The following is a 14,501-nucleotide window of genomic DNA, read 5'->3' on the forward strand; positions in this document are numbered from 1 at the left end:
ACTAACCATGAGTTTCCTTATTATATGCTAGATTTGGGAATGGGCATTCTTACCTTTTTCCTTAGTGGTCAAATGTTATTTTTATAAATTAATCCTCACCCGAAGATATGTTTATTGATTTGAGAGAGAGAGAGAGCTAGAGAGAGAGGAGGAGATCAATGTGAGAGAGAACTATTGATCATGCCCTGACCGGGGACCAAACCTGTAACCTAGGTATATACAATGACCAGAAATCAAACCCACAACCTTTTGGTCCATGGGCTGACACTCCAACCAGTTGAACCACCTGGCCAGGGCAGATGTCATCATTTTTGAAGCTGTCAGGAAAGATCATTTTTGTTATTTCTTCAGTTTGCCAAATTCACTTAAACACTTTGGGAATGATAAGTCTGCCAAATCTACATATTATATGCTTTAATTTGTTCAGAACATTTGTACCAGTCCTACAGGATAGCAGTACAAAGGGATAACAGATAAGTAAATAATATAAACAGTGCTATGATACATTTGCATGTCATTTTTTGAAATATTAATCTTGACCTAGTACATTATCACCAGCCTAGTATAATATATTTCTGATCTTATCGCTTATCTAAAGTTCAGCTCTTTTATACTAAAAAGGGTCAAAGCAAAGAACTTTCACATGCAAGCCAGAAACCCAATACTACCAGGACTGAAAAGTGTTTTTTTGAAAAACTAGTGTTGGCAATTGCTTTTTGAATCCAGTGTCTTCTTCAAATACAATTAATGTTAGATGGCCTCTTCTCTAAGAAAAACATTATGTTAATGTGCATATCTTAACCCACAGGACTTAAGATAGCAAAAGGAGGTAGGAACTACAGGGACATTGGATCCATGCTAACTTGCATCCTTGGGGGATTAGTAAATATCGAGGTCAGCAAGAGTCCCAGGATGCAGGACAAATCAAGGAAGAAAGCACACCATGGTGGCTGTGTTCCTTTCCAACTGGCTACCACATGGGCAGCTGGAGGGGAAGGTGGCTCTTTTGTTTAGTGCTTTCTGTAATTCCCCTGTCTGTATGGTTGGCTTCTAGCCGATTGCTACTTTTATTCATTCTTCAGAGAGGAAAATTCCACTTTGATTTTGCTGGGTACCACAGGAAGTAGCATCAGTAGCCCAGTGTCCCTCACACATAGTAGGACTGACTTACTGAAATCAGACTATTGACTCATTCCAGTGGGGTGTCTGGAACATTCAGTTACTTGGACAGATTCAGTCTTACAATACTTAATGCTATATTTGAAATTATGGTTATCAAATTGTACTAATGAAATCTTAGGCTAAACAGAAATCCATGTTTAATCATCTGTGATCCAAGGAAACTTGACTGTAGTGGAGAGGTTTGGACTTGGAGGAATAGAAAAGTTACCTGGAAACATTTTTCAAAAAGTATGTCTTAGCTACTACTTTTTCTAGCCTCCAACAAGAATTCATCAGAATCTCCAAGACAGACATATATACTTGAAAAAGCTGTTCATGCAGTTTGGATTCCCTCTTCCTTAGCTTCTGTACCCTTCACCTCTGGAGTTTGGATATCAATGGAGAAGTTGATCTCCAAGGGCCTATCTATAAAACTCTATGATTTTATTGGTAAAAATTCTACTAAAGGTGATGCTTTTGTTCCCAGAAGTTATCAATCCTATACTTATCTTCTTTATGGGACTTGTTTATTATGTGGTCATATTCATTGAGGTATGGGCCTTAATTCCAAAGTTTTTAGAGCTGTAAGGTAGAGATAGTGAATTAAGTGAGGATCACTTCTCTTTTTTCACTTTTTTTTGCCTTTGCTAGGCTAGCATTCAACATGTTGGATCAGAGAGGAGATATATCTGCTGCAGAAACTCTGACGCAGTTCTGTTACACTGGTAGAAATAGTAGCTTAGAACATAGTAAGCACTCAAGAGATTGTTGTCCCACAAAATACCTAAATGGTTTAATAATACACATTGTAGGAAAATATTGATTAAAGTAATTTAAAATATCATCTCATTTTTTATTTTGATTCTTGGAACAAAGATTCACACTTTTTCCTAGTTGCATTTAAATGTTTTTTGAACAAATATAAACTGGGTGACCTATGGTTTCTTAGTAAGGTAAGAATAATCTTTCTAAGAAGAAAATTTTTTTCTAATAAGTTGTTTATGATTATCTGTTGATGGTCATTTGAGTGGGAAGGGAGCTTTTATTCATCAGTCCATGGTAGAATGTCAAGTTGAGCTCCAATTTAGTAAATTACTTGTCAGACAGATTACTTGTTTAAGTCCTTGGAATCATCTCAATATGTTGTGCACAAAATTACCACTTATTCAATAAATGTATTAATTATTATGGTTAAAAAAGATGTTTTCTTATCATAAAAACAATTGAAGTTTTATTATAAAGAATTGCTAAGTGAAATAAGCCAGAGAAAGACAAATGCCATATGATTTTACTTATTTGTGGAATGTAATGAGCAAATAAACTAACAAAAGAGAAATAGACTCATAGATACACAAAACAGACTGACAGCTGTCAGAGGGGAAGGGATTTGGGGGTTTGGTGAAAAAGGTGAAGAGATTAATCAAAGAAAAAAAAAAGAAACTCATAGAAACAGACAATAGTCTGGTGATTACAAGAGGGAAAGAGGGGTGGGGAGAGGTAGAAGAGGGTAAGGGGGGGAATAAATGGTGATGGAAAGAGACTTGACTTAGGGTGGTGAACACACAATACACTGTACGGATGATGTATTATAGAATCGCGTACCTGAAACCTATGTGATTTTATTAACCAAGGTCACCCCAATAAATTCACTTAAAAAAGAAAATGAATTGTATCAAGAAGGAAAACAGATAAAAGTTACCTATAATTCTGCCTGTGATAAGCATTGTGGAAAATTTTGGTGTGTTGCTGAAAATAATTTAATACTCACTTATATTGATAAAAGGTTTTTAAAATCTGGTGAAAATTTTCATATTTAAGGTAAACTATCCTAATAATTTTAAGGTATCATCTCTCAACCCCTCTTCATTTTTAGCTTAGTCTAGGGCACAGTAATACGTGGACTTCATTACTTATAATATTCTAGATCTATAATCAGTTAGGAAATATGTGTAGTCATTCAGCAACAATTATCACATACTTTTCCCTGCAAAAGAGGTGCCCTGACTCCTTTTCTCCGGTGGATTAGAGAATCTCCTACCCCTCTCTATGGTTGAGAGTTTTAAGGCAAAAAAGGGTATATACTTGGGTTACTTTTGTCAGATTCATGATCTTTTCAAAGTGCTTTATTATTTTAATCATTGCTACTATGAAAATACTTTCTTTCCTTGTTATTTTTTGTTGGAAATTACAGAAAAACATATTATATTTGTAATAGTGTATAACTTACCTAAGTTTCTCCATTAAAATATTGAAAGTATCTGTTTGCCCAATTCTTATTGAGTCAAAAATGATTTAAATGTCTGATTTCTTTGTTAGTGCATAGTTCAAGCTCACTAAAACATATCAATTTGATGTCATCTTATCTGTTTTTAAAGACCTCAGGTATTCAGAGTGGGACAACTAGTCAACCTTATTAACTTATCTGGTTTACAGGAATGAAGTGCATGGTCTCAAAGTGTAAAAATCTGGCTGAGCTGGCTGGAGTCGACCTTGGGTAAGTCTATATAAAAACTCAGCATGTTAGGTGAGATTTGTTAGACTTGCAGCCCTGCAGGCTTGTGTTATACCAGTAGCCAGGTATACTAGGGTAGTGATACAGGGGTTGGGAAATCTCTCTTACTGGCCCAGGGATCCAAGGCATTCGGTGCAAAACCTGGCTAGCAGCCCGAGTGAGTAGGAGCCATGTGACTCTGGTGAGTTGGAGTGTGCAATTGCCTCCTGCTTCAGAGCTACCTGATCCGAATACTAAGCAGAGCGAGTGCCGGGCTGAGTGTAAGACATTGAAGACACTGCAGAGAAAGGTGCTTATTCCAGAGGCATTACAAAACATGGAGATTAAAGACCAGGGGGCCCAAATGGAGCCGCTGCTGCCTACGGTAAGAGACAACCTGCTGTCATGTAGATTTAACCGTGTTTGCTGCAAAAGCTGTCAGGCAAGCGATCTGCTAGCTAGGTGCAGCAGTGTACTTTTGGGGTGGTGGATAGCTCCCACGGCATATGGTCAGGGGTCTCCTCCCATCTCGGGTGACTGAAATGCATAACGCAAAGCACACGGTTTCCACCCCCCCCTCAATATGGATGCACTATGGTGATGAAATGTCTCATGTTTGCTGCTGTTTGAAGAGATGGCTAGGTTTTAGCAGCAGGAGCAGCTGTGTGTCTTTCCCTGCCTGTTACAGTCTATCTCTGTTTCTCAGGCTGTGCAGTGGTGTTTTAAGCCCCTTTAAAGAAGCCCCTTTTTTATCATATTTATTCGTGATAAATTTCGTTCTTGTGCCTCATCCCCCTGACAGTGAGGTAAAGGAATCTGCTGCTGTTGCAGCTCCAGAGATTTAGTCTCTGCAGAAACCAGGGAAAAGGAGAGCAGAAGGATGATGTTTTGTGTGTGTGTGTATTCTGTCAGTCTATCTCAAAGGGAAATGTGTCATGGTTCACATACAAAGAAGATATGCATTTTGGGGAAATAGTCACACGATTCATATTTGAATATCTGAAAGGTCCCTGAATTGTCATTTGGAAAAAACCTGTTTATCTCTGGGTCTTTAAGCCTCCTGGATCCTTAGATCTAATTCTTGGATAAGTAGTTGATTTGTCTGTCTTCTCCACAAAGCTTTCTGGCTGCCTCACAGACTTTGTAGATCCACAGGCAACATCTTCTTTCTCACCCTGGAGCAGCTGATGTTATTGTGTTCAAGGAAAAAGAAAAAGAAAAAAACCCCAACAATATTTTCTCATTGCACCAGAGATGCCAAACGAAAGCTTCCAGCCATCTATCAGTGCTCACAGCTCAGAAATCTCCCTGCACCAAACCAGGTGGAGGGGCTGTTCTCAGCTCTCTGCTACTTAGGTTGGTGACCCACCTAGCAGATGAGGGACTGGCAGCAAGCTGTCCATTTTTCTGCATCTATTCCTGGGTTTTGAGCATACCTTTAAGTCAAATAATACCTCATGGGGAGTGGGCAAATACTGGGCCACTGTATTTTTAGGGCCTTACCTCGTCTGCCGGCTCAAAATCTGCAAAAGATTTCAGTTTGCATCCTGGAATCGCCTTTGGCCACTGTGCATGCTCAGTTCTCCTCAGGACGCCAGATTTGGGCAGGGAGGGAGCAGGGAGAGGGAAGAATGCAAGAATCACCGCTGAGACTAGAGCCTAAATCAGGGGTAGAGGCAGTGTCAGAGAAGGGGGAAAAAAAAAGAAAGCATGCTAATTAGCCTGCCTGCTTAAAAGTGGAGACAGTTCTTTGCAGATCAGAGTAGAGTTATTTTACAAAATGAGAGTAAAAGGTCTTCCCAAACTTGAATAGCTACATAAATTAGGATTCAGTGGGTACTGAGAATAAAGGGTGTCAAGAATGTCAGAGAACTATTGTTCCCTGGATGATTGAGAGGAGCTATACACAGGAATTTGAGGATGCAGATTTATGGAAGATTAAGACATAGGGGAAAACCCTGTTTTGGGGGAAGGGGGTTGGAAGTTGTCCTAGAAAAAGCAGTTTGAAGTCACTTTGATGTGGCATATGAGCTGTCACTTTGGGGGAACAATTGAAGGGTTTGGGAGCAAGTGAGGATTAACTGGAGGAATTTAGAAGAGATTGATATTGTGGGCTAGGTGGGCAATCAGTTTGTGGCTTAAAAGAGCAGAGAAAATACAAGTTTGTCTAGGAAAGAAGGTCTACAAGTAGACGGAAATTTTTGAAGAGTGAAAAGTTTGCATTTTATGTGGATAATGGCCAGTGCAGAATAATTACATAGTTTCATGGCAAGAGAGGATCATGTTAGCAGTTCATTACAAGAAAAATAAGCCAGAAAGGGTAGACAGGGAGCTGAATTATTGGCCCACTTTTATATTTATATAGCATTTTCAACTTCTCCAAATGCTTTTTTTGATTTTTTTTTTAGTTCTGAAAACCATCATGTTAAAGTAGGTTTTATTATCTTAAATTTAAAGAGAAATTGAGACACAGGGAGTTTGAATGTCATGTCTAAGATCATATAGTAAGGAAGCTAGGACTAGAATGTAGGTCCTCTAAACCTAGTTCAGAAAAACCCCCCATTTATTTTTACATTACATTATTAACCAGGCTTATTATAATTAGATTCTGGGTTGAAGTTTTATTCTTGGAAGAGAAAGAAAGAAATAGTCTTGGGTTTTGTTTTAGAAAATTAGATGACTTTGCAAATAGTTATGTGAGAGGCAATATGGCAGAGCATTTAGAAACACAGCCCATAGGTCCCAGCACTGCTATTTACAAGCTGTATGATCGTGGGAAAGTGGTAAGCCTTAGTTTCTTTAACTGAGAAATGGAAAGAGAGTGATGTGCATCTCTTGGGTTTTGTGATGAGTAAATGAAATAACTTGTGTCAAATACCTGACTTTTACTTAAAAGGGCTCAGTAAAAGTTAGCTGCTATTACTATTGATGGAAATGTAGACATTGAGATGAAGTTGGGATTTCAGGTCTTATGAAGGGTGGCTTGTCAGTACTACCTACCAGGAAAGAAAAGTGGGGCAATGCAAAACTGGAAAGCACTGTACAGTGGAGGTGGAACGTGGAATTTTTAGTTATAGTTATGGAATCTTCGCAGTATGATTGGAAAACTAATCAGAAAGGCATTCAAAACCAGGATTAGGTATGGACAGAAGCAGTCCGACATAGGATGATGAAGAAGTCAGAAAAAAAAATCACAAGAATAGACAAATATACCAAATGAGTGAATATATTAACTTTTTGGTTCAAGGAAAGGGAGGAAAAGATTCTTTTTAAGCCTCCAAGGTTTACCTTCATTTAGTATATAAAGTGCATCTTAAGGGTATGTGTGGAGGAGGCCCTGATGTGCTTCCCTTTTCTCTCAGTTCTTAGGACTGATGATCTTCTTTTGTTGGACCCTTGTCCATGCTTTGTAGGCCCTAGTCCCTCTAAGGGTTCAGACATTCAACTCATGTAGGCGCAGAGTACAGCCTGGCTGTGTGTGATAGCACCTGAGTATTACCTTTGAAGCTGTTATGACAAGCCGTGTTCAGAAGAGTTATTCACTTGTTAATGCGTACTCTTGGTCAAACCTGTCCTTGGTGCTGGGGATGCAGCGAAGAACAGCACCGACAAAACCCTGTCCTTGTGAGCCTCACAATCTAGCTCGTCTAGAGATAGGGCTCAATTTAACTTTTTGAGAGACTGCTGTTTTCTCCTCAAATATTTAATCACTGTGACAAGCTCTTTGAGATGGGTATATGTAGCAATCATGGTAGTGATATCGCTTTAGTAATGATTTTAATCATTAAAAGTGTGAAGCCAGGAATTTAGAATGTTGCATATACTTCAAATTTTCTATTGACATTCAGCATTGAATTTGCTTCTAAGAGTAACCTGACAATCTTTAAATTACCAGGCCATGGAAGAGGCTGCTAGGAAAGTGTTTTTATAACAAATATTTCTATCTTCTGCCATTAAGTCTTAGGTGATATGTAGTTGGTCTATGCTGGATCCTGTCTAAACTTTTGATGTTCTAAAGGGAACTTATTTTTTTTAACTTATTTTCAATTGAACTTACCTATAAAACTGCCTTGAGGTATGGAACTAAGGAAAAGATAACTTTTAAAAGGTAGTTTGATAGTGTAAGGTAGATGGTGGAATTTAGCACCTTTTAAATGGCTAATTACAGGTTTCCAAATGGTCTGATTTATTGAATTGGTTTATTTGTGAAAAAACAGTTGTGAAAAATCTTCTATATTTGTAAATCAGGGAAAGGAGAATGGGACTAAAATGACAAAGTAAAAAAAGAGCACATAGGTTGGCTAAGTATTGATATTTCTATTTTACTTGAATTATAATTTAGTTATACTATGAATTTAAAGAAAACACTCACTACACATGGTAATACATAGGAATCAAAAAGCATTGTAAGCACTCAGTTTTCATTTCGACTTGTATGACTTGAATTGTTACTCTGCAGTGGCAAGAGACTGCAAAAATGGAAGATGCATATAGGAGGCTAGGGTTGGTAATGAGTGATAGCACCTAAAGCCTTCAGTGTTAAATTTATGATAAAAATATTGAGGTCAGATAAGGAAGTGGGATAGTTTATGAGAGACGGTTAGAAAATATCCAGGCCAAGGTCTGGAACTCAAATAGTGTCAGAGAGCACGGCAGCAAATGAATCATCCTTCTAATGCATCATTTCTTTTGAACCTTGAAATGACGGTTACTTCAGAAGTGAAAGTGGCATAGACTGCAGAGCATTGTGTGATGCTTCACGAGAGTGAAGAAACGTGGGCACCACTCTCAACCCTTCTGTGTGGAAATTTTTCACTCTTCCCTTCTCTTGCCACATAGGATACATGAAACTTGGTTCTTTGGCTTTCTGTGGGGATACACTTTCAATGTATACAGTAAATATTACTTAAGTGGTTTTTACTTTTAGGTAAAATAACTGTAAATTTAATATATTCTCCCACTTAAAAGCCTTATTTCAGATACTTCTTAGAGTATGTTGCTCTTGTTTAGAAAGAGGGAATAATTAGTATACAGTGCACCTATTTTGTGGAATCGTGTTTGCTTTGGTCAGAGAAGAACTGCAGAGATCAACAGGAGACTAGGTTTTAGACTAACTCCTTAATTTACAAGTGATGAAACGGAATACCAGAGATAAGGACAGCTATTTAATGGCATGCCACCAGTTAATGGCAGAGCTTAGAATAGAGCCCAGATCTCTTGGTACCTATTTCATCATTCTTTCTACTGTTGTATAATTCCTATTCTAGCATGAACAGCTGAGTGTCAAATTAAAATGATGATGGTAATTAGATAATCTTTGTGAATTAATAGTGGATATTGTCTTGGGTTCATGCTAAACACAAACATCTATAGTCTTCAGGATGATCCTTAAAGGTTGCCTATGTTATGCAGTCTTACAGATAAAAATCTAGACTCGGGGTTGGATAAGTTGTTCAGATTCACATAGCTAATAAGTATTGAGCTAAGATTTGAAAATACTGTATCTAATTGACTCTGTTCTTTTTAATGAAAGGCGATTATAAAATAAAAAGCAATCTTATTATTAAATGGGCTTTCACTTCTACCTCCTCAAAAATCAAAGTACTATGATAAGGTACTATAAAATATGAGGCATTGGAGGCTACATATTGCATGATTCCATTTATATGAAATGTCCAGAATAGGTGACTCCTTAGAAACTAGAGTAGATTAATGGTTGTCAGGGCTTGAGTCATAGGAAGACTGCTAATAGCTATGGGGTTTCTTCTTGGTGTGATGAAACTATTCTGGAATTAGAAAGTGGTGATGGTTGTACAACATTGTGAATATACTAAAAACCACTGAATTATACACTGCAAAATGATGAATTTAATCTAAAAATGCAAAAAAGTAAGTTATTGTTTACCCATTATCATTAACAGGAAGAAGTTGAAGATCTAAAAACAGCCTTTATATCAGTTATAGTAATATAAATAAATAAAGAGAAAGAAAATAATCATGAAAATTAAAAATCTTTTCTCCCTCCCTCCCTCCTTCCACCTCCCCCAGATAGTCTCTACCCCTAAATGTATTTTCTTTTTTTCAAAATTATTTTATTGTTGTTCAAGTAAAATTGTCTGCATTTACCCCCCATCACTTCCCCCAACACCAGCCATCCCCACCTCCCTCCCCTGCTTCTACCCCCCCTTGGTTTTGTCCTTGTGTCCCTTATAGTTGTTCTTGAAAACCCTTCTCCTCTTTCCCCCCATTATCGCCTCCCCGCTCCCCTCTGGTTACTGTCCAGTTGTTCTTAATTTCAATGTCTCTGGTTATATTTTGCTTGCTTATTTGTTTTGTAATGATTAGGTTCCACTTAAAGGTGAGATCATATGGTATTTGTCTTTCACTGTCTGGCTTATTTCACTTAGCATAACGCTCTCCAGTTCCAAAATGTGTTTTCTTTGAGAAGATAATGTTGAGGTTGGTCAGGGTTTTAGCAAACTATTCGCAGACCTAGAAGTCTTTTGGAATATATCTTCAAAGCTGAGTTAAGAGAGTATATAGAATATAGTATGTACAACAAAGGAAGAGAACTATTTAACTTGGGTCAAATTGTTATTTCTTCTCCAAATCACTTTTCTGAATTTTCTGTTGATACACTTTAAACTTTAACATACGGAACATTAGAGCAACAAAATTTCTAAGGAAAAAAAAATTAAACCTCACTTTGTGTTACCAACATTGTCTTAAGGTTGTTGTTGGTCTAGCCTCATAAAGTGTTATGCTACTCTTTGGTAAGTCAAACTCCAAAGAAATTTTACACTGATTTTATAGCATGTTTCTGCCAAGATCTTATGATGCTTAAGATTTTTTATATGTCATAATATGTATATACATAAATGATTTACATATCATAAAATTCTCCCATTGTAAGTGTACAATTCAATGATTTTCAGTAAATTTACAGAGCTGTGTGACCATCAGTAAAACTACAATCAGTTTTAGAACATTCCATTGTCCCCCAAAGTTTTCTCCAGCCCGAAGCAATGATTGATCTACTTTCTATTGATGTGCTTTGTGTCTGTATAAATTTGCCTTTTCTGAACATTTCATGTAAATGAAATTACACAATAGGCAGTGTTTTGAACCTGGCTATTCATTTAAGTGAAATATTTTGAGGTCCATCTGTATTGTGATGTGTATTAGAAGTTTGTTCTTTTTTATTGCTGGAAGGTATTACATTGCGTGCATGTCTGACATTTTGTTTTTTTGATAGCCTATAGTCATTTATATAGTTTCTAGCTTTTAGCTGTAACAAATAATGCTGCTATAGATTCTCATATATGTGTCTCCATGTGCACATTTATTTACATTACTCTTGGGTAGAGTTTTACAAGTGGAATTGCTGGACCACATAGTAAATTTATATTTAGTGTTTAAAGAACTTGCCAGATTCTTTCAATGAGCTTGTGTCATTTGCATTTGCCATTTTACATGGATCAGTTGTACCAGTAATATGAGGGTTTTGGTTTCTTCACATTTTTGCCAACACTCGGTATTGTCCGTCTCTTTGAATAGCCGTTCTAATGAGTGTGCTTTTGTGATTTTGATTTGCATTTTCATAGTACGTAATTATCTTAGTCCATTTGGATTGTTGTAACAAAAAACCACAGACTGTGTGGTTTATTAACAACAGAAATTGATTTTTCACAGTTCTGGAAACTAGAAAGTCCAAGATCAAGGAGTAGCAGATTGGGTATCTAGTGTGAGCCTGTTCCTGGTTCATAGATGGCCACTTTTCAGCTGTGTTCTTACAGAGCAGAGGGAGAAGGGAGCTCTCTGGGGCCCCTCTTACAAGGATTCCAGTCCTTTGTAAAAGACCTAACCACCTCCTAATGCCCCATCTTCTGATACCCCACACCGAGGACTGGGTTTTAGCACAAGGCTTTCCCCGGAACAGTCATTCAATCCGCAGCACTGATGTTGAATGTCTTTTCTTGTGCTTGTTAGCCCCTTGTGTATCTTCTTCAGTGAAGTGTCTGTTAATATCTTTCATCTATTTTTCAAGTTGTAGGAGTTATGAAAAATATATTTTGGATTCAAGTTTCTTGTTAGAAATATGATTTTACAAGTGTCTTCTCACTTTATGGCCTTTAACTTGACCACAAAGTTTTTAATTTTTATGAAGTGTAACTTATAATTTTTTTATTGTTGAATATGCTTTTGGTGTTGAATCTGAGAACTCTGCTTATATCACGGTCACAAAAATTGAAATTTTTTTCCAAAAGTTTTGTGGTGAGCTCTTATGTGTAGATCAATGATAAACATTTTGAGTTAATTTTTGTACACTGTGTGAGGTAAGAGTCTAAGGGTTTTTTGTTTGCTTCTTTGTGCATGTAGGTGTCCAATTGCCCTGGCACCATTTGTTAAAAAAAGCCAACTTTCTCTATTATATTTTCCTTGCAGCTTTGTCGAAATTAAATTGACCATAACTATCAATTATTTCATCTGGGCTGTGAAGTTGATCTGTATGTGTATCCTTGCCCTAATACCACACTATCTTGATTATTGAGGCTTTATATAGTAAAATTTGAAATCAGTAGTGTAAGTCCTTCAACATTGTTATTCTTTTTCAAAATTGTTTTGGCTACTCCATATTCTTTGTAATTCCATACAAATTTTAGGATCCACTAGTTGATTTCTTCCAAAAAGTCTGTAAGGATTGTGATAGAGATTGCTTTGGATTTATAGATCAATTTGGGGAGAATTGCCATTTGACAATACTAAGTATTCCAAGACGTGTACATGAACCCTCCGTGTTTTTACATGTTTCACTTCTCATGACAATATTTTGTAGTTTTATTTGTTTTAGTGAGGACTTCTATGCACTATATCAAGGATGACATGAAAATTCCTGAAGTGCCATTTGTGTATAAGTTCCTATATTAAGCTTGGGCCCAATTCCAAATAGTTCAGGACTCAAGAGTCTCCTCCAAGGGTAAAAACAGAGATTAATCTGCGGACTCGGTAGGATAGAGTAAGAATGCATTATAGACAAGGGCCCTGTATAGTGTTCATTTAGTAGTAGTATTTATATCAGTATTATTAAGACTTGCTTATTCATGATGAAAATCATGCTCTGAGGATCTAATAAGCAAGTTTTTAAAGAAGAGTTTTCCATTGTTTATTGAAGGTGTTAGGTTGCTGGAGTGCCTCTAACGTTGATCTGTGCCCCTGCTTCTTCTTGCTTATTCTGAGAAACCAAAATTATTTAGAGAGGGCTATTGTTTCTTAATGACTGTTTTTTTCTTTTTGACTAACGAGGCTTTGATATCAAAGATGATAACCTAGGCAAATTCCAGAAAGCAAGAGCCAGAAAAAGTAGTTAAGTACATACTAACTACTGAATTGAATCAAAACATAGTTCTGCTTATGAAGCACATTTCATTATTGTTAGACTCATACTGCCTCTTTTTTAAATGCAGTGGTGATTTTCTGTTGATATTTAAACTGCACTGGGAATAAGCTACCAAAACAATTCTGATTCACTCAGAAATAAGAATGTAGTTAAAACAATGGAATAAACATGTATATAGCAAGTAGTAAACCTAAAATATAATGTAACTTGTTATTTGAGTACATGCCATGCAATTTGTGTTTTATTAACAAATAATTTTATGATGTAAATTCCTGTCAAAAAACTCTGGTATTATATATTTTTAAAGAACACTTCTAGTAGATATAAAAATTTAGTATTTTTTTCTTCTAAAGAAAGGATTATCGAAAACCTTAAACTCAAGGAACACCTGCATCCAAATGGCCAGGAGGGCTTATTAAAAATGCAAGTTCTGGACCTTACTCAAGCTTATTGGCTTAGAATATCAAGGGGGTGGTGCCAATATACAAGCAATTTAAAGAATTCTCTAGGCGATTCTTATTTAGTGCACCATAATATTAACATCTTACATAACCATAGTTCATTATCAAAACTAGGAAATTAACATTGATATCATTCTGTTAATTAAGCCACACTATTTATTGGGATATCACTAGTTTTTCCACTAATGTCCTTTTTCTGTTCCAGAATACCATTTTGTTTTTGGATGTCATGTCTTTTTAATCATCCTCAGTTTGAGAGTCACTCAGTCTTTCTTTATCTTTCATGACCTTGACACTCTCGAAATGTACAGGTTAGTCTTCTTATAGGTTATCTCTCAAATTTTTTTTGCCTGAGATTCTCAGGCAAATTAGATTGAGGTTATGCTTTTTTCTTTGTCAAGATTACCACTGGAGTGATGTTTCCTTCTTAGTGCATCATATCGCTGAACAGATAATGTCTTATTTCTGGGGATGTTGATGTTAACCTTGATTATGGAGGTGTCTGCCTGGTTTTCCACTGTAGAGTTAAACATTTCCCTTTTGTAATAATGAATATGCATATTTTGGGAGAGATACTTTGAAACTATACAAATATCACATTTCTCCTGAAACTAATTCTAGCTTTTAGCAATGAATGTTTCCTGTGTATTACCTATTTATTACCGTGGTGCTGTGGTGTTTGCCTAATGGTGATTTTCTATTTCTCTCACTTTTTCTGCATTTAGAAATTAGAATTTTCTTTTTTGTAGGGGAGAGCTGTTACTTCTCCATTTGTTTACTTACTTATTCAATTGCTTATTTTGGTATGGACTGAAAGAGATTTATTTTATTATATGGACCATACTCCAGTACTCTCAGTATTTATTTTGTTGCTCACATCATTTCATCTTTGAACATTCGGAGCTCTTTCAACTGGCTCGTATCCTTTCAATGTGCTCCCATTTTTTGAGAATTTTCTTAATATCTGGCACCATGAGATTTTCCAGGATCA

At 36.5% G+C, this 14,501-nt stretch overlaps 1 protein-coding gene across 6 annotated transcripts in view; it reads left to right on the forward strand.

Moving 5' to 3' along the window:
* Positions 1–3,914: 3,914 nt before the first annotated feature.
* SLC4A10 (solute carrier family 4 member 10) overlaps positions 3,915–14,501 on the forward strand; it is a 271,426-nt gene continuing 260,839 nt past the window's right edge. For all 6 annotated transcript variants that reach the window (XM_024579743.3, XM_024579742.3, XM_071220660.1 and 3 more), the window contains exon 1: positions 3,915–4,037. In XM_024579743.3, the coding sequence (XP_024435511.2) occupies positions 3,990–4,037 (48 nt within the window). In that variant the 5' untranslated portion in view covers positions 3,915–3,989. The remainder of the gene's footprint in view (positions 4,038–14,501) is intronic.

This window comes from Desmodus rotundus, chromosome 2, assembly GCF_022682495.2.
Source record: "Desmodus rotundus isolate HL8 chromosome 2, HLdesRot8A.1, whole genome shotgun sequence".
NCBI lineage: Eukaryota > Metazoa > Chordata > Mammalia > Chiroptera > Phyllostomidae > Desmodus > Desmodus rotundus.